The sequence below is a fragment of the Musca vetustissima genome, unplaced genomic scaffold (genome assembly GCF_032173495.1).
Source record: "Musca vetustissima isolate MV318-11 ecotype Yass unplaced genomic scaffold, APGP_CSIRO_Mvet_v1 utg182727, whole genome shotgun sequence".
Taxonomy (NCBI): domain Eukaryota; kingdom Metazoa; phylum Arthropoda; class Insecta; order Diptera; family Muscidae; genus Musca; species Musca vetustissima.
The window spans coordinates 13225-31377 of NW_026881390.1; the positions used below are offsets into that span (position 1 = coordinate 13225).

At 38.2% G+C, this 18153-nt stretch overlaps 2 protein-coding genes across 2 annotated transcripts; both read right to left on the minus strand.

Moving 5' to 3' along the window:
* Nucleotides 1-2186: 2186 nt before the first annotated feature.
* LOC133327341 (ruvB-like helicase 1) lies at nt 2187-3641 on the minus strand. The gene is made up of 2 exons (XM_061535903.1): nt 2618-3641; nt 2187-2549 (listed from the first exon to the last, which is right to left on the minus strand). The coding sequence occupies exons 1-2, from the start codon at nt 3631-3633 to the stop codon at nt 2195-2197; spliced, it is 1371 nt and encodes a 456-aa protein (XP_061391887.1). The 5' UTR covers nt 3634-3641; the 3' UTR covers nt 2187-2194.
* Nucleotides 3642-8637: 4996 nt separating this feature from the next.
* LOC133327342 (glycine dehydrogenase (decarboxylating), mitochondrial-like) lies at nt 8638-15574 on the minus strand. Its single transcript, XM_061535904.1, has 6 exons — nt 15380-15574; nt 15234-15312; nt 11656-11956; nt 10963-11188; nt 8833-10893; nt 8638-8749 (listed from the first exon to the last, which is right to left on the minus strand). Exons 1-6 carry the CDS (start codon nt 15572-15574, stop codon nt 8639-8641), a joined length of 2973 nt encoding a protein of 990 aa, XP_061391888.1. The 3' UTR covers nt 8638.
* Nucleotides 15575-18153: the final 2579 nt, after the last annotated feature.

Here is an 18153-nt window from a genome sequence, read left to right on the forward strand (position 1 = left end):
GAGAATTTAACACCCAATAGGAATCTAATTTTTGGAATAAGATTTCGAAATCCAATTAGGACACAAAATGCAAAATTACAGCCGATTCAGTTTAAAAATGTGTCAAAATACCGAATACTTTGAGACCGGGTCTATACCGAGATAAGGACCGATATATCCCATTTTCAATTTCAAAAATCTTTTGGAGTAGTAACAATGTATGCGCGTGTCTTCCAGAGTCCACAATTTAATTGATCCTGAAATACATGTCTCCATGTCCATTAGGACTTGACGGGGGTGACAATATTCACGGTTGTAATTTACGACCTCTTTTTCTAGGTCATGAAGATCTCTTCTGACGTGCCTCAGGGTTTCCGACGATAACGCCCAACCAGATATTGCAATATTTCAATATTTTAGACGCATTTTCCGCCCGAATTTACCTTACACCATAAACACTCGGCACTTGTAGCAGTTAGGTGTGTTCTAACAGACTTGTGGATCGGTATATCAATAGACTGTGGCTCATATTGATGAATAGTGCTTGACAGCAGAAGATCGCGATATTATAATTTTCTATCTTGAAATCGCCGGTTAGGAAAATTTGATCAAAATGATATTTGAATAAAATAACACAGCATAGCAGTATAGAAAGACGAGGCCGACTATATGATACCCCACACAAGTACCATTGGGTAATATGGGAAATATTTCGTGATATTGGCACCCGCTTGACTGATAAGGGGTCAACGGCTCCTTTCCCTTACCCTGACATTTTTTCCGAATTATTATATTACCCATAACAGTCTTGGCACAATTTGACCAGCTATATATTGACTATCGAAAAGTTGGTCCGGCCACCCTCCCAGTGTAACTGTCGCGATGTTTGGCTTATAATAGTGGTCTCTAGAGCGATTAGAAACAGAGACAAAAATACATTTTTCGGTCCATTTCATTTTAGAATATCATCAGATCCTTATCGACCTTGATCATAACCGAGGCCTAATGCAAAATTTTCCATCCATTAGCGCTTCTTTTCAGAATATTATCAGATACATATACACTGTACATATTTACGTATACCTCGATCATTCGAGGATATACAACAACTTCTCCGGTTTAGGTCCTTCCGGAGTATAAATATACGCCATGGAATACAAATGTTGTCATTTTCAAATAAAAGTCTGGGTCAATTTTAACCGCTAGAATTTGATGTTACGTGTGCCTCTGTCTTTGGAACGTATAGAGACATTCTGACTCCGACTAACATAGTCGATCTTTTCCCTAGGGTGTACTCCCAACCCTGCTATCCCAATTTCATTGTCCTGGGTTGTCCTAAGTCCGTCCCTTTCACGCAATTTTTTTTTGCGTGAAGGGACGGACTTAGGCAGTTATGAGGGCCCGCAACATTGACCGAACTTCATCTAAGCAATCCGACTTATTCTTTGTCTTCATTCCCTTACCCATGTAAAATTGCGTGGTGTTCGTTCGGGAGATAATTTTGGCATCTAGAGCGACCAGAAAAACAGATACGAATAAAGTTTTTGGTTCATTTGATCTCCTTTGATCAGAACCGGAGCTAAAGACAACGTTTGGTCCATAACTATAACCTGTAGCATTTTCAAATTATGCCGGATAGATGGACACACATGTCTAGATCGACTCAGCTAGTCGATATATGATGTTTGGTATACAAAAATATTTAGGAGCGTTACAAACTCTTAGGGCCACACAAAACTGTAATATCCTTGCGAAGGGTACAAAAATGATTTTGAAAAAAAACTTTCCTTTTATAATCTAAAATATTTCAATTATTTTTTCCCTTCCCAAGCCGATTTCATTACTTATATTTTTGTCATAACCGCCCATAGGGCGGTAATGACTGGTGTTAATTCGGCCACTTTAACTTGGTATACTTCTTAAGTTGTATGCATTCTGAAAACAATAGAACGTGTCAAGTTTCCTTGTTGCCCAATACATATGTAATAGTCCGGTGCAGTGAATGCTTTGAAATAACAACTTCTTTTCCTTCTATAGCCTAGACATTTACATAAATTTCCTATGTAACCTTCTTGATTTTTCTTTCACCTCCCACCCATGATTCCCACATAACAAAAATCTTCACATTCTTATTTCTAAATCTAATTATTTTTATTATATATTAATAAAGAACATAGTAAAATTATGTCATTGAGGTTTTATGTCAATTCTAGTTTTACATCATAAATTTATTATTTTTCTCTGAGAGATGTTTCGATGAACGTTTAGCATCCAAGAACAAAGCGTGAACATCATCAATATCTTCCTTGGTGATTTGTGTACGACCATTAACTTTGGCCATTTGATGGGCTGGGGTTAACAGCTGCACAGCATAACGTAATGTTGATTTGCTACCAATTTCACTGAGACGAGTAAAGGCTGGCTCTTCCAGTTGTAGACCCTCGGTTTGGGCACGTAATTTAATGATTTGTTCCATTTCACTGGAACTGTATGGTAAGGTGCGTATGATTAGCAAACGATCGAGCAAATCCAAGGGTATGCCATGTGGTGAGACAATGTCATTGGTGCCGCTATAAAAAAGAAAATAAAGAAACAAGATAAGCAATATAATTCCTAAAAAATTTAAATGTTTACTTACCGTATAACACAACGACCGCGATTAGTGGCAAAGATGACAATTGGTGCAATTGGCGACTCCAATGACTTATGCAAATAAGTAAATGTTTCCAAATCCAACATATGAATCTCATCAATGAACAGTACACCTGGTACCAATTCAGCAATACCCTGATCAATATATTTATTGACCACCTTATTGATTTCCATACGTAATTTATCTGTGATTTCAGTCTTTTTGGGTTTCATCAATTGACCCATCATCGACAAAACATCTTGGCCACCCTGTGGGCGAGCATTTGCCACATCTAAATCATGTAGGGTAACATCTTGTATGACTTCTTTTTTCTTATGGACATCACCCTTGGGCAAGGGGACATATTCTTCCGTTTCCAAATCAAATTCTGTGGCAAAGGTATCACTACGTCCCTGACGTTTTACCGCACCACTGTTGGCCTCGATGTAAATGACATCACCAACCTCAACCTTTTCCTTTTGCAATGCCTCAAAGATACTGGGATCCAATTTCAATTGTTTTGTACCCTTGGCGGTTTTCAAGCCGATAACAACATTGCTGATAGTTTTGCCATAACCTCCCATGGGATTCTCTGTTTCCACTGGTGTCAACTCGGTAACTTCACCCTCATATACCTCTTTGGTTTCGCGGATTCTCAAACCAATCGAACGTCTAAAATTTTCCATCAAAACTTCGGTTTTCTTGATTTCACTGCTGAATACCTCCGAGCCAACCATTGGACAGAAGGGCACCTTGTTACCCAACTCCTGAGCAATAGCCAATGCAATTGCAGTTTTACCGGTACCAGGTGGTCCTGCCAGTAGTAAGGCACGTCCAGCCATTTTCTTGGTTTTAATTAAATCCACCACAATACCGGCAGCTTCACGTGCAGCCTTTTGCCCCACCAAACCGGCAGACATGGGCAGTGGGACACCCTCGGCATTTAGGCCCAAACCTTTGATATGGCTATGGGCCGAAATGCGTTGTGTACGGACGGTGCTTTTAACTTCTTCGATTTTCATGATTCAACAATGATGGCACTGGCGCAAAGGGTTTCGATTCAAGTGTGTTATTTTTAATAACTTTTTTCTTCTAGAATTTCCGTCGTTGTCCCGGAAAACGTTTGTTTGTTGTTTATTTCTAAGGCAACTGAGACGGAATCGCACGTTTCTAGTTCATTGGAACTATTCCGAGAAAGGAACGAACGGAACTAGTTCCTTTCTCTGATCCAGTTCCTTTTTTGAACTATTTGAAGCAAAGGAACTGTATGGAGCAAAGGAACTATAAAGAGCAAAGGAACTATATGGAACAAAGGAACTATTTGGAGCATAGGAACTATAAAGAGCAAAGAAACTATATGGAGCAAAGGAACTATATATGGAAAAACGAAAAAAAAAAATAATAAAAGAGAGAGAGAGAGATTCAAAAGAACAGTGGGAAGCCTCCAAGACTCCAGCCTTCATAAAATTCGCTTGTTAATCGTCGTTCTGCCAAGACTCAAGCGACGTCGTACGCAAACCTTCGCCAACAAATTGTCTGTTCCAGTACTTTTTATACCCTCCACCATAGTATGGAGGGTATATTAATTTTGTCATTTCGTTTGTAACTCATCGAAATATTCATTTCCGACCCTATAAAGTATATATATTCTTGATCAGGGTAAAATTCTAAGACGATCTAGCCATGTCCGTCCGTCTGTTGTAATCACGCAATCTTCTGAAGGAATTGAGATAGGGTGCTGAAATTTTGCATAGGGTTGTCTTTTGTCTGCAGGCAGGTCAAGTTCGAAGATGGGATATATCGGTCCACGTTTAGGCATAGCTCCCATATAAGGGTACCCCCCAATTTTCGGTATTTTGGGGTTCTTGAGCGCGTTTTTCAAGCGAATTTGTAGTAAATGTATCCACAAAAAATTATAAATATAGGTCCACTTTTTCTTGTAGCCCCCATATAACGGTACCTCCTAATTTTCAGTATTTTTTGGGTTTTTATCGTATTTTTCACCGAATTGGCTGTAATTTAGTATTTTGAGTTCTTAGCAGGTACCAAATCTCTCCACAAAAAAATTTAAATATAGGTCAATTTTTTCGGATATCCCCCATAAAAGGGTACCCCCCAATTTCGGTATTTTGGGGTTCTTGAGCGCGCTTTTCAACCGAATTCGCTGCAATTTTGTACATTGGGTTCATATTGCGTACCAAATATCTCTACTAAAAATTATAAATATCGGCCCACTTTTTCTGGTAGCCCCCATATAAGGGCACCCCAAATTTTCGGTATTTTGAGGTTCTTAAGCGCGATTTTCAACCGAATTCGCTGAACAGTGGGTTCATATTGGGTACCAAATATCTCTATTTAAAATTATAAATATCGGTCCACTTTTTCATTTCAAATACCTGTCAGTATACCTGTGGTGGAGGGTATCCAAAGTTCGGCCCGGCCGAACTTAACGCTTTTTCACTTGTGTAATAGTAATGCTAGTAAAAGGGAAACATTTCAAGTCTCAGAGTACAAAATAATTTGAAAAGTTCGGGAACGCAAATCTAGTAAATATGCCAAAATTAGATGGCAATACTTCAAAATCAACATAACAAAAAGTTTACAAAGAGAAAGCCATTTTGTTTTGTGCTCTCTTAAATTTGATTCAATGCTTTACCAGTTTTATGGGTTCAGGAACGGTTTTCGAGTAAAAAGTTGCAAAACTTGTAAAATTAGTAGATTCTTTTAGGTTTTGGAACGGAGCTAAAATAAAAACGACGACTGAAAAAATTGAAAAACGTTCCACCTGCTAACGAATGGGAGGAGAAGACAAAATGGCCGATAAAGATGAACTCAAAATGGTATAACCGAAAGTTTACGAATGATGTGGGATAGAGACTAAATGGAAATGGAAACCGTGTTGTTTACGAATGAGGTTTAGGCAAATTATGATTAGGGATATGATTATCGACTTTCGATTAATCGACTTTTTGTATTGAAAAGTCTAATGCCATGTACAGACGAGCGTTGTTCCCTCTCTCATTCGTGGTTCGACTCTTAATTATGAAGTAATTACATAGTTCAAAGGAACTACATTAAGGAACTAGTTCCTTTTTAAAAAAGAAACGAGAATGATCGATCCGCTACGTGAACTAGATTGCCCAACTCTACTCGTTGTTCACAAATCAAACAGCATTGTTATTTTCCAGGGCTAGGGTAGTCGCTTTTAGATCCCTGGTTTGTTTTGCCGGCAAAATGTTGCCTACTTTGAGGTTTTGTAAAAACGCAGATAAGTGTGTGTTATTTATTATTTATGTATTAAAATGTAAATAATTTAATAAATATAGTTAAGTAATGTGGGAATTATTTCACATTTTATTTATTTTTCGTTAATTACCTTTATATTCCCTCTCAATTGAGAGTATAGGTTTTGTGTCTCTGAGAGCATGCAAAGTGTTTCGGCCGTTTTTACACAGTATGACTATGACTATGACCGTAGTGACCTAATTACGCGGCATTGTTGCTTGTAAAGAAAATATTTTAATAAAATATAATTTTTTGAGGATCAGTTAAGTTTAAAAGGACCTGTTAAGAAGATAAAGAGCCTTGGAGAATCTAAGGGTGTCAAATTTAACTTGATGAATCTATAATTGCAGTAACTTATTAATCATTATGATTTTGAAAATGGGATGCAATGTGGATAATTCATGACTGAAAGGATTTGGGCGATGGCAAATTAAAAGTATTGTCGTGGTTACGACAATTAATTAATTCCAAAATTTATTATAATATTTTTATACCCTACACATCTATATTGTATGGGTATTATAGCTTTGTGTGGCTCAAGAGTTTGTTAAGCCGCGAAATATTGATCTCCTAATATACCGAACATAGTATCTCGATTAACTGAGTCAATCTAGACTTATGTGTCCGTCCGTCTGTCATTATAATTTGTTAACCCTGTACACGCCACAGTTATGGACCAATCGTCACGAAATTTTGAATGTAGGTTCAGTTCTGAGCTCTGAAATCCCCTATTATTTAACATGCACGAAAAACTTTTTTTGTCTGTTTTCTGGTCGATGTAGAGCCCACAATTGTAATCTGAACGACACGAAATTGTACACATATATTGATGATGATCGATCAATATTTAGTGGGTAAAATGGACCAAGACTTCTGTGTGAAATACGACATATTTTGCGTTCTATGACGTTACCCCAGGAGTATATAGAACGGAGATAGTTGATAGATAGTACAAGAGGTGTGGTTGGCTTTCAAATTTATACCACCAATTATATTGATGAATGTAATCGGATGTGGGAGTTATTCTTACACATTGGGATTGACGGTATTGATCATAAATCGAATTGAATTTTATATGAAGTACCGGCTATGGTCAAGGACGATCAGATAATATTTAGGGGATAAAATTGACCTAAAACTTTATTTTTTCTATTTTTCTAATAGAATGGGTTATAATGGGTCAAATTAATCAGTCCGGAAAAATATGATCTTGAAAAGATACCCGCTTAGCTGCTTATCTATTTTAGTATTAATATTACCATACTTACTTACTTAGCTGGCTTGTGACATATCCATAAGCCGAACTTAAAAAAGATTTTCAGGCGCGTCGGTTTTTTACGCAGTTTTTCCAGTTTGAAAGATTATATTCGGCAATGTTGTCTTCCACTTGATCTTTCCATCCCTTCCCTTTTATATGTCTTTTGGGCTGGGGCATCTTCATCCATTTTCGCAACATGACCTAGCCAATGTAGTCGCTGCAGCTCAATACGTCTAACAATGCCGAGGTCCGCTGGTACAGCTCATGGTTCATTCGACCGCGATATTCACAGCCAACGCAGATCGGCCCATAAATCTTTCAGAGAATTTTTCTTTCAAACACTCCAAGAACTGCCTCATCTGCTTGCGTAAGTATCCATTAATTAGGTCCATATAATAGCACGGGTAGTATCAGCGTCTTGTACAGTGTGAGTTTGGTCTGGCGGGAGGTGGCCTTACTTTGCATACTCAGACCATACGGGCATCTGTTGTCCAACACTATCCTTCTCCGAATATCAAAACTGATGTCATTAATTTTATTTGTGGCGGTAAAATCTTTGACTACCTCGAAGCTGTAGTTCTCCAGTTCCACAGGGGGTCCGAGTCTACTGGACGTCTGCCGCGTTGATACCATCAGCTTGGTCTTCTCGCCGTTTACTGCAGACCCACTTTTGCAGACTCCTCAATTTGTTCAAAGGTCGCTGTTACCGCTCTCAATGTTCGACCCATTATGTCGATGTCATCGGCGTAGGCGAGTAACATGTGTTGTTTGTTGTACAGAGTGCCATTACTGTAAACTTTTGCCTCTCGTATGACCTTTTCCAGCAGGATGTTAAAAAGGTCACACTACAAACTATCACCTTGTTTGAATCCTCATTCGGTATTAAAAGGCTCCGAGAGGTCCTTTCCGACTTCAACTGCTGAACTTGTGCCGGTTATAGTTATCCTGCATATCCGAATTTATTTTGCAAGAATGCCAAACGCAGACATGGCTTTAAACACCTCTGAAAGGATTAGGCTGTCGATGTGTTTTTCGTGTTTTTTTTCAGGATTTGCGCAGAGTGAAAATCTGGTCAATGGTAGATTTGCCAGGTCAGAAGCCGCATTGTTATGGTCCAATAATGTCATTAACCATTGGCTTCAGTCGTTCACAAAGCACGCTGGCACCACACTAGAGGGTGCAAATATCCGAAAAAATTTCCCAGTCTCGGAATATAGATACACAGAATATTATCGTTCCATGCCTTTGGTTACTTCCGAAACAAAAAATTTTAGAAATCCACGTCTGAGGATTCTTGTAAAAATATATTTATAATAAATCTATGCATTTAATCTTATTTTATATATTCAAATCTCTACCTCAGACCCTTGAATAAAACAACTAATTTAATTATTTATAATCTTAAAATAAATTTATTTATTTAAATATAGGAAACTACATAATCAATAAAAAAAGAATCAAAAAAGGCACATGCAACAATTAATTTACAAATCGGGTAGGATGGGTGGGCAGGTACAGACAAGATGTTTATCGCCATAGGCATCATCAATGCGACCAACTGTGGGCCAGATCTTGGATTCGGGTTTGATGAAGATCTATAAAAAAGAGAGAAACAATTTTAAATTAATTTCAATTAACAAAAAAAATATATATATATATTAAAAATTTGTCCACTTACTGCTGGAAAAGCGGCCATTTCCCGACTATATGGTCTATTCCAATTATCCGAAATAACCTGCGATTGTGTATGTGGTGCCATTTTCAGTGGGTTTACATGTTTATCCATTGTACCATTTTCAATTTGTGCAATTTCTTCACGAATCGATATGAGGGCATTGCAGAAACGATCCAACTCCTCCTTATCTTCCGATTCGGTGGGTTCAATCATCAATGTACCCGCCACGGGCCATGACATTGTCGGTGCATGGAAACCATAATCCATAAGACGTTTGGCAATGTCGACTGCCTCAATGTTGGCCGTTTTCTTCAAATCTCTAATATCTAAAATAAATTCATGAGCCACTAGACCACTTTGTGGATCTTTGTAGAGGGTCTTGTAGTGCTGTTCCAAACGTTTGGACATATAATTGGCATTGAGAATGGCAACTTGGGTGGCACGTTTCAAACCACGGCTACCCATAAGTTTGATGTATGACCAGGAAATGGGTAAAATGGCTGAGCTGCCGAAGGGAGCGGCGGAAACAACACCAAAACTGGTTTCTTCATTACCGGATGGGCTAATGACTGGATGGCCGGGTAGGAAGGGAGCCAAATGGGCCTTGACACCAATGGGACCCATACCAGGACCGCCACCACCATGAGGAATACAGAATGTCTTATGAAGATTTAAATGTGACACATCACTGCCGTAGTCACCGGGACGGCACAGACCCACCTGGGCATTCATATTGGCACCATCCAAATACACTTGGCCACCATATTTATGGATGAGGGTGCAGATATCGGCAACGGTCTGCTCAAAAACACCCATGGTCGAGGGATAGGTGATCATCAAGCATGACAAATTATTGGCATGCTCAGCAGCCTTGTCTTTCAAATGGGCCATATCGATGCTGCCATCCGACAAAATACGAATGGGTTCAACTTTCATGCCAGCCATTTGTGCCGAGGCAGGATTGGTACCATGAGCCGAAATGGGAATGAGGCAGATATTACGATGGCCCTCATTACGTTGTTCGTGATATGAGCGAATGGCTCTCAAACCGGCATATTCTCCTTGAGCACCCGAGTTCGGTTGGAAGGAGATTCTATCATAACCGGTAATTTCACACAGATCATTTTCCAGCTCCTTAAACATTTGATGGTAACCTTGAGCCTGTTCCACGGGGGCAAAAGGGTGAATATCGGTAAAGTGGCGGAATGAGCAGGGCATCATTTCAGTGGTGGCATTCAGCTTCATGGTACAAGAACCCAATGGAATCATAGAGTGGACCAAGGAGATATCTTTATTTTCCAATTTCTTCATGTAGCGTACCATACGCGATTCACTGTGATAGGCATTGAAAATGGGATGGGTCAAGTAAGAGGAGGTGCGATAAAATGGTGTGTGTTCAATTGAGGTACCCAAAATGTCATTGGATGCCAACACCTGTTCCAAAGTTTTACCCTTAAATACCCACAACAAATCATCCAAATCCTTGGGACCAACAGTTTCATCCAAAGCCACACCCACCGTACCATCGGGGAAGTAACGGAAATTAATTTGTTTCTGTTCAGCTCGAGCCTTTAGTTCCTCAACGGTCATATCGGACTTCAGGGTAACATGGAGGGTATCAAAGAAATGTTTATTGTTAACACCATGACCAACCTCCTTGAGACCAGCCTGCAAAGCCAATGTGAAGTGGTGAATACGATTGGCTATGGCCTTAAGACCCTCTGGGCCATGATAAATGGCATACATTGCCGACATATTGGCCAACAAAGCCTGAGCTGTACAGATGTTACTGGTGGCCTTGTCACGACGAATGTGCTGTTCACGTGTCTGCAAAGCCAAACGATAGGCATCATTACCATCCATATCACGGGTAACACCAATCATACGGCCAGGCATAAGGCGAACCAAATTTTGCTTACAGGCAAAGAAGCCAGCATGAGGACCACCATAACCCAAGGGTACACCCAAACGTTGAGATGTACCCACAGCAATATCGGCACCAAATTCTGCGGGTGGTCTCAACATTGTCAAGGCCAAAAGATCAGTGGCCACCACTACCAAAGTCTATGGGAGGCGAAATAGAAAAATAAATTAGTTGGGGAATGGTTAAAATATTTCCTGAAAAAAACTTACTCCATTCTTCCTGGCCGTCTCGGCCACGCTTTCAAAATCAATAACATCACCAAAGGTGTCGGGATATTGCAGGAGGATACCCGAAATTTCACGACTAGCCAAGTCAGCATTTTCAATCGAGCCGATTTCAACTTCCAACTCCAAAGCTTCGGCTCTGGTCTTAACAACCGACAAGGTTTGGGGATGGGTTTTATCCGACAAGAAGATCTTCTTGCGTTTGTTGTGACTGGACAAAAAAGAGAGGAAAAAGAAAATTAGGAGAATCATAATAAAACAAGAGAGGAGAGGAGGAGAGGTATGGAATTATTTAAAAAACAAATCATGCCTTGTGGTAGTCCCTAAAAATATTTTTAAAAAATTCAGTCCTGTGGTAGTCCCTTAAAAAAATATTAAAAATAAAAATACTTTTAAAAAATCTACGCCTGAGGTCACTCCTTAAAAATTCTACGCCTGAGGTAGCTCCTTAAAAAATCTACGCCTGAGATAATTCCTTAAAATCTAATCTACTTCTTCAAAAAATAAATCGAAGACCGACTTGTTGTTGTTTATATAAAGAAATCATCAACATAAAAATAGATTTGCGGAAAAATTCCAATCCCCCTAATCACAATCTTCCCCCGCCAAAACATTACTGACATGTCTGACCCCCCGCGCCTAAAATTTCTTATCTCATCCTCACACACACACGCTTACCGGGTACACAGACACATTGCCTCAGCGGCAGCCGTGCCCTCATCCAGCAACGAAGCATTTGCCACATCTAGACCGGTCATCTCAGAAACCAAAGTCTGATAATTTAATAGGGATTCCAGACGACCCTGTGCTATTTCCGGCTGATATGGTGTATATTGAGTGGTCCAGCCGGGATTTTCAAAGATATTGCGAAGAATTGTGTGGGGCACATGACAATTGTGATAACCCATGCCGATATACGAACGCCATATTTGATTCTTTTTGGCAATGTTGCGAATGCGAACAATCAATTCGTGTTCATCTGAAAAAGAGGGGGGAAATAAGAAGGGATTAGAAAATCTTCTTACGGAATCAAAATAAATAAATTGAAATAAATAATTTCAAAATAATAAATTAAAAACACGAGTCGCTAACGTAATCTCGTGCCTGTGTATTGAGATGAAAAATATTTTGTCTAGGAGTTCAATATTTTTTGAACTTTACTCGGATTATCAGTTGGTTGTTGTTATCAGGCCATGGTTGGCACTGACGACAGACTCAGCTCACTAGGGGGTCTTGAAAATAAATAATTATGCATTATTTTTATTATCAAAATTTTTATGACTTTCAAGACTCATCGCATTGACAATAACAAGCATGTTATTCATGAGAAGTGAAATCGTGTTGTTATGGAATATTTTCAGTTCGGTTCATCAGACTAAATTTATGGGCTGATGCAAAATTTCATATTGTCATGTGGCGGATAAATCACGACATCCATTTAAGAACTTTACCACGTGTTTCAATTATTTTGGCTGTAATCATTGGGTAGATAATCTAGACATGTGTGTCCGTCAGTCTGTTTATTATAATTTGTAAAAACGATACAGGCCACAGTTTTGGACCAATCTTCCCTACCAAAAATTATTGATATTGGAACACCTTTCAGGGAAGACTACCACAGGGAAGCACTTTTTTCCAAAAATTGACTATAATTAGATATTTTGGTTTCTCATTGGTTAAAAAATCTTCCAACAACAAATGGCCTGTTCCCGTACTGCAAGAATCTACTACTTTTTACAACGATAACGAATTTTCCTTTATCATATCGAAGAAAATAGTAAAATCCAGTACATTCTTGCAGTAAGGGAATAGATCAATATTCAATATTCCCACCAAAAATTAAGAATATTTATTTATTTTTTTGTATAGGCTCCATATGAAGGTACCCTATAAAGGTAGGCATCATTATCATCCATATCACGGGTAACACCAATCATACGGCCAGGCATAAGCCGGACCAAATATTGCTTGCAGGCAAAGAAGCCAGCATGAGGACCACCATAATCCAATGGTACACCCAAACGTTGAGATGTACACACAGCAATATCGGCACCAAATTCGGCGGGTGGCCTTAACATTGTCAAGTAATTTCGATTCTCATTGGGTAGCGAATATTCCCACCAAAAATTATGATTATTGATCTATTTTATGTATAGGCCCCATATAAGGTACCCTATATATTTTTTCAAGATGTATCCTTTGGCCTGAATTTTTTACATATATTTTTTCAAGGAGTATTCTTAGGTTTGGATTTTTTAAGATTATTTTTTTAAGGAGTATAGATTTTTATACCCTGCACAACTATATTGTCAGGGTATTATAACTTTGTGCAGGCCCAAGAATTTGTAACGCCTCGAAATATTGGTCCTAGACCCACTTTTAAGTATACCGATCGTCATATCTCGACTAGCTGAGTAGATCTAGACATGTGTGTCCGTCCGCCTGTTCATTATAATTTGTAAACGCGATACAGGCCACAGTTTTGGATCAATCTTCACGAAATTTTGCATGTAGGATGGGTTCTGCCCAATGAAGACCCCTATTGTTTTGGTAAAGATTGGTTAATATTTAGGGGATGAAATGGCCAAATACTTAATTTTTGTCGGGTTTTCTGGTTGCTCCAGAGGCCACAATTATGGCCCAAACATCGCGAATATTTACATGGAGGGGGTCGGGCCAAAGAATAAGCATGCCTGTTCTGCTAAAGATCGGTCAATATTTAGCGGGTCAAATGAACCTTGACTTTTGTGTGAAAAATGGCAAAATTTGTATTCTATATCGTACAGATTTACGCCTGAAGGACATTGACCCGAGTAGTTGATAGTATATCCAAGAGAACCGCAACGTATACAGGATTTCATTTCGGGGGGCCCGGTAGTACAAATTAGCTGTTGCAAACATAAATTTACTGTGAAAACAATTCAATTCTGCGTACGTCCCTGCAAGAGAAGTTGTTGACCTTTAAATTGATACCAATTATATTGTCGTATGTACTCGGACATTTTTATACCCTTCATCACACTGTGGTACAGGGTATTTTGTCTTTGTGCATATGTTTGTAACAGACAAAATGAAACGAGATAGACACATGGTTCCTATGCATATAATCACGTTCTGAGTCGATTTACGCATGTCCGTCCGTCCATGTATTTTTGTGAACAAAGTACAGGTCGCATTTATATTCCGATTTGGATGAAATTTGGCAGAGGTCTCTTATATGGCCCAAGGACGAACCCTATTGAAATTGGGAAAAGTCGGTTCAGATTTAGATATAGCTCCCATATATATTTTCGTCCGATTTAATGTAAATGGTGCAGGTCCTTATTATCTTTCAATTTGAACGGAATTTGGCACAGCGTAATGAATTAGGTCTACAATGATGTGTGTTAAGTTTCCTGAAAATCGGTTCAGATTTAGATTTAGCTCCCATATATATATTCGTACGATTTAATGTAAATGGTGCAGGTCCTTATTATCTTTCAATTTGCACGGAATTTGGCACAGCGTAATGAATTAGGCCTATAATCATTTGTGTTAAGTTTCCTAAAAATAGCTTCTATATCTGACCAAATGAAAAATTTAGTATCGGTTGCAGAATGACATGTTTATGGATCCAATTTCATTTTACTGGTCCTTTCAAAATGCGATGTCTGTTAGGATTCATCTGTTGAATATACCCAAAGTGGTGAAGGGAGTCATATAGTCGGCCCCGTCCAACTTTACTACTTTCCTTACTGGTTTTAAATATTTTTTTAATGATATACCCACAAGCCAGGATTTTTAAAATATTTTTTAATGATATACCCACAAGCCAGGATTTTTTTAAATTATTTTTTAATGATATACACATAAGCCAGCATTTATTTAATTATATACCCACAAGCCAGGATTTTTTAATGTCCTACCTACAAGTCTATATTTTTTTTAAAATATTTTGTGATTCTAGCCTCTACTTTTTTATATTTTTGCAGATGTATATACAAATCTATAGCCTTCAAGCAGTATTGACAGGATTTCTTGAAGATCAACAGGTTAGGATTTTCTAAAAAAATTTTCTAGCGTCCAATGAGTATCCATAAAAAATCCAAGGAAACTGTAGATTTTCATTGGCTTGTCTATAGACACATTTATATTCAAAGCCCGAAACTTCTTAGAGCAAGAGGTATGACATATTTACGAAGTTCCTTTTTATGAGAGGTATAACATATTCGTATCGACTTTTCAATTAATAATATTGAATTCCAAAAAATACTTACTTAGTGGCTTATCCAAATTCAAATCACGATGTAATTGAATGCTCTTGGGTACAGCTTTCTCGGTCAATTCACCCAGGGACTGTAAGAAATGATCACAGTTTTCAGTTCCTATTTTTTTCTCCGAATCTCTTTCAGTAACTTCTTACCTTATAACCCAATGTATCTAACATCGAAACAACATCAGTTTTCCGGGGACCAATATGACGGCTGGGAAAATCCGATTTGGTGGGGAATAAAACACCATCCACGGAGGTGGTGGTGGCCAAACATCTAACACTGAATTTGGTCAAAGTCACCGATGAGAGGGCATTGCGGGTACATTTAATCGATAGACGATACATGATCACTTGTATTTGTCACACACCAACACACACAATCACTAAACTGTACTTAAAAATTCACTTATCCCGAAGGAAGAATAAAAAAATAATCTAAAATCTTAAACTAGACACCAAGTCCCCAAGACCGTTGTCGGTGAGAGTCGAAAGCTGACTGATTTTTCAAAACAGATAATTGCGCCGATCTTCAGTAGTAAATTGAAATCTTGAATTTCTTATCAATATGTTTAGTGTCTGTGTATATTTGAATGTGTATGTCTTATCACTGTGCGGCTGAAACCAGCCTCCAGAATCGATGTCGCTAGGCCACTTAAAAATATAATCACACAATCTGAGACATAGAGAAATGTGGCTGACCTTTTTAGTGAAAATTCGTTCAGTTAGTTCACCATAACTACCTGCGTTGGTAGGGAACCTTTCCTAGGGATTTTTTGTTAAAAACTGATTAAAAGATCTAACATATGCCTCACGTATGTTGTGCGAAATATTCTCTAATGTCTCTTCTTCGGATTTGTTGTTTTCTTTCTATTCATAACAAAAACATGTGATGATATTGGGAAGCAATAGTTAGAAATAGAGAGTTAATGGTGATACACTATCTCTTATACAGTGTGGAAGTAATACACAGCAAACAAATCGTATTTTTAAATAAAACTATTTTCCAACCGATCAAAGAGGCGTGGATTTTTATATAAAAATATTTTCAAGGCAATTCCGAGAGGCGTGGATTTTTATATAAAAATATTTTCAAGGCAATTCCGAGAGGCGTGGATTTTTATATAAAAATATTTTCAAGGCAATTCCGAGAGGCGTGGATTTTTATATAAAAATATTTTCAAGGCAATTCCGAGAGGCGTGGATTTTTATATAAAAATATTTTCAAGGCAATTCCGAGAGGCGTGGATTTTTTTATAAAAATATTTTCAAGGCATGATAGTTAGCAGCACCAGATTCAAGCACGTCGATATACACAAGGTCACCTGGATTTCTCCAGATCAAAGAACGAGAAATCAAATTGATCATGTTGTGATAGACGGAAGGCATTCATCCAGTGTTTTAGACGTTCGATCGATCCGAGGAACGTATATTTATACGGACCACTACCATATAGCAGTCATGGTTCGCACACGCCTTAATCTAACACAACACGGAAGTTAGACGTCGAAAAGCTGAAAACGCAACAGATAGCTCAACTTTCCCACCGGCTTGACGAAAGCACTCCTTGTCCTGATAATAATATAGAATCACAATGGCAAAGAATTGCCCATTCCCTACAAACTGCAGCAAAAGTAACATTTGGGTTCCAAACACCACCATCAAGAAACCCGAGGTACGATCAGGAGTGTCGTAATGCTGCACGTAATGCGATGGAGAATTATCGGGAAAAAGGAGAGAGGAGAAACGTTTTTTTTTTCAGAAAAAGAAGAAATAACAAGAAAAACACGAGCAAATCGAGATTTACAGGAGTCAGAACCAAGTTCGGAAATTTTACCTGAAGAGTAAAACACCAAACCGAAGGATTTGGTGCAGGCAAATCCTCTCAGGAGCATGCATCAACTGATTAGTACAATTTTGCTAGAGGAAATCATGTCCTATGATTGGAAACTTAGACAAGACGATATGTCCCAACTATATAGGTATTAGTCTCCTTACCATCGCCCCAAATCCTGGAAAAGGCCCACATAAACACATTCTACCTATTTGTCGACTATAAAACTGAATTCGACCGGTCAGTGGTGTTTAAAGTCACGTCTATGTTCAGTATTCCTTCAAAATTAATTCGAAAGCAAGGCCACCTCCCGCCAGACCAAACTCACACTCTACAAGACGCTGATACTACGCGTGTTATTACATGGATCTGAAGCATGGGTACTTACGCAAGCAGATGAGGCAGCTCTCGGAGTGTTTGATAGAAAAATTCTCCAAAACATCTATGGGCCGATCTGCGTCGACGTCGAATAAACAATGAGTTGTATCATCTATTCTCGGATATCGACATAGTCAGACGTATCGAGCTGCAGCGACTACTTTGCCTAGGTCATGTTGTGAGAATGGATGAGGATTCTCCCACTCAAAGGCATATAAAAGCGAGCCAAGTGATAGGCCACGAATTCGATGGAAAGATCAAGTGGAAGACAACATTTCGGAACATGGTCTTTCAAATTGGAAAAGCTGAGCATTACATTGAGAATATCTGTGAAAATTCCTTGAATAAATAATCTAAAGTTGTTTTTGTCACACTTACCATTTTTCCTTACAGTCTTCGGCCACCATATTATTGCCCCTCCTCAAATCAAAACTCATTTATTATCGTATAATTTTTTTCATTTCATTTTTTTTTGGAATTTATTTAGATTTCAGAAATATATATAACTATATATGCTTTGCTTGTTGTTGTTTTTGTTTTTTTGTATGTGTGTACGAATGTTTGTGTTTGAGTACACACATGACCATAAGTATGCGCATTATATTTTGGTTTAATTGTTTTCTTTTTTTCAATTTATTTTTATTTTTTTCTTGCAATTATTATTTGGTATTATATAATAACAAACAATGTAAAGTAACATTTATATAACATATTT

Excerpts from the sequence above, each read along its gene's own strand:
- LOC133327341 (XM_061535903.1), bottom strand. The coding sequence starts at position 3,633 with ATGAAAATCGAAGAAGTTAAAAGCACCGTCCGTACACAACGCATTTCG. Across the intron at positions 2,550-2,617 it reads CGCGGTCGTTGTGTTATACG|CGGCACCAATGACATTGTCT; the intron begins GTAAGTAAACAT and ends TCTTTTTTATAG.
- LOC133327342 (XM_061535904.1), bottom strand. The coding sequence starts at position 15,574 with ATGTATCGTCTATCGATTAAATGTACCCGCAATGCCCTCTCATCGGTG. Across the intron at positions 11,189-11,655 it reads GCAATGTGTCTGTGTACCCG|TCACAACAAACGCAAGAAGA; the intron begins GTAAGCGTGTGT and ends TTTTTTGTCCAG. Across the intron at positions 10,894-10,962 it reads AGACGGCCAGGAAGAATGGA|ACTTTGGTAGTGGTGGCCAC; the intron begins GTAAGTTTTTTT and ends CGCCTCCCATAG.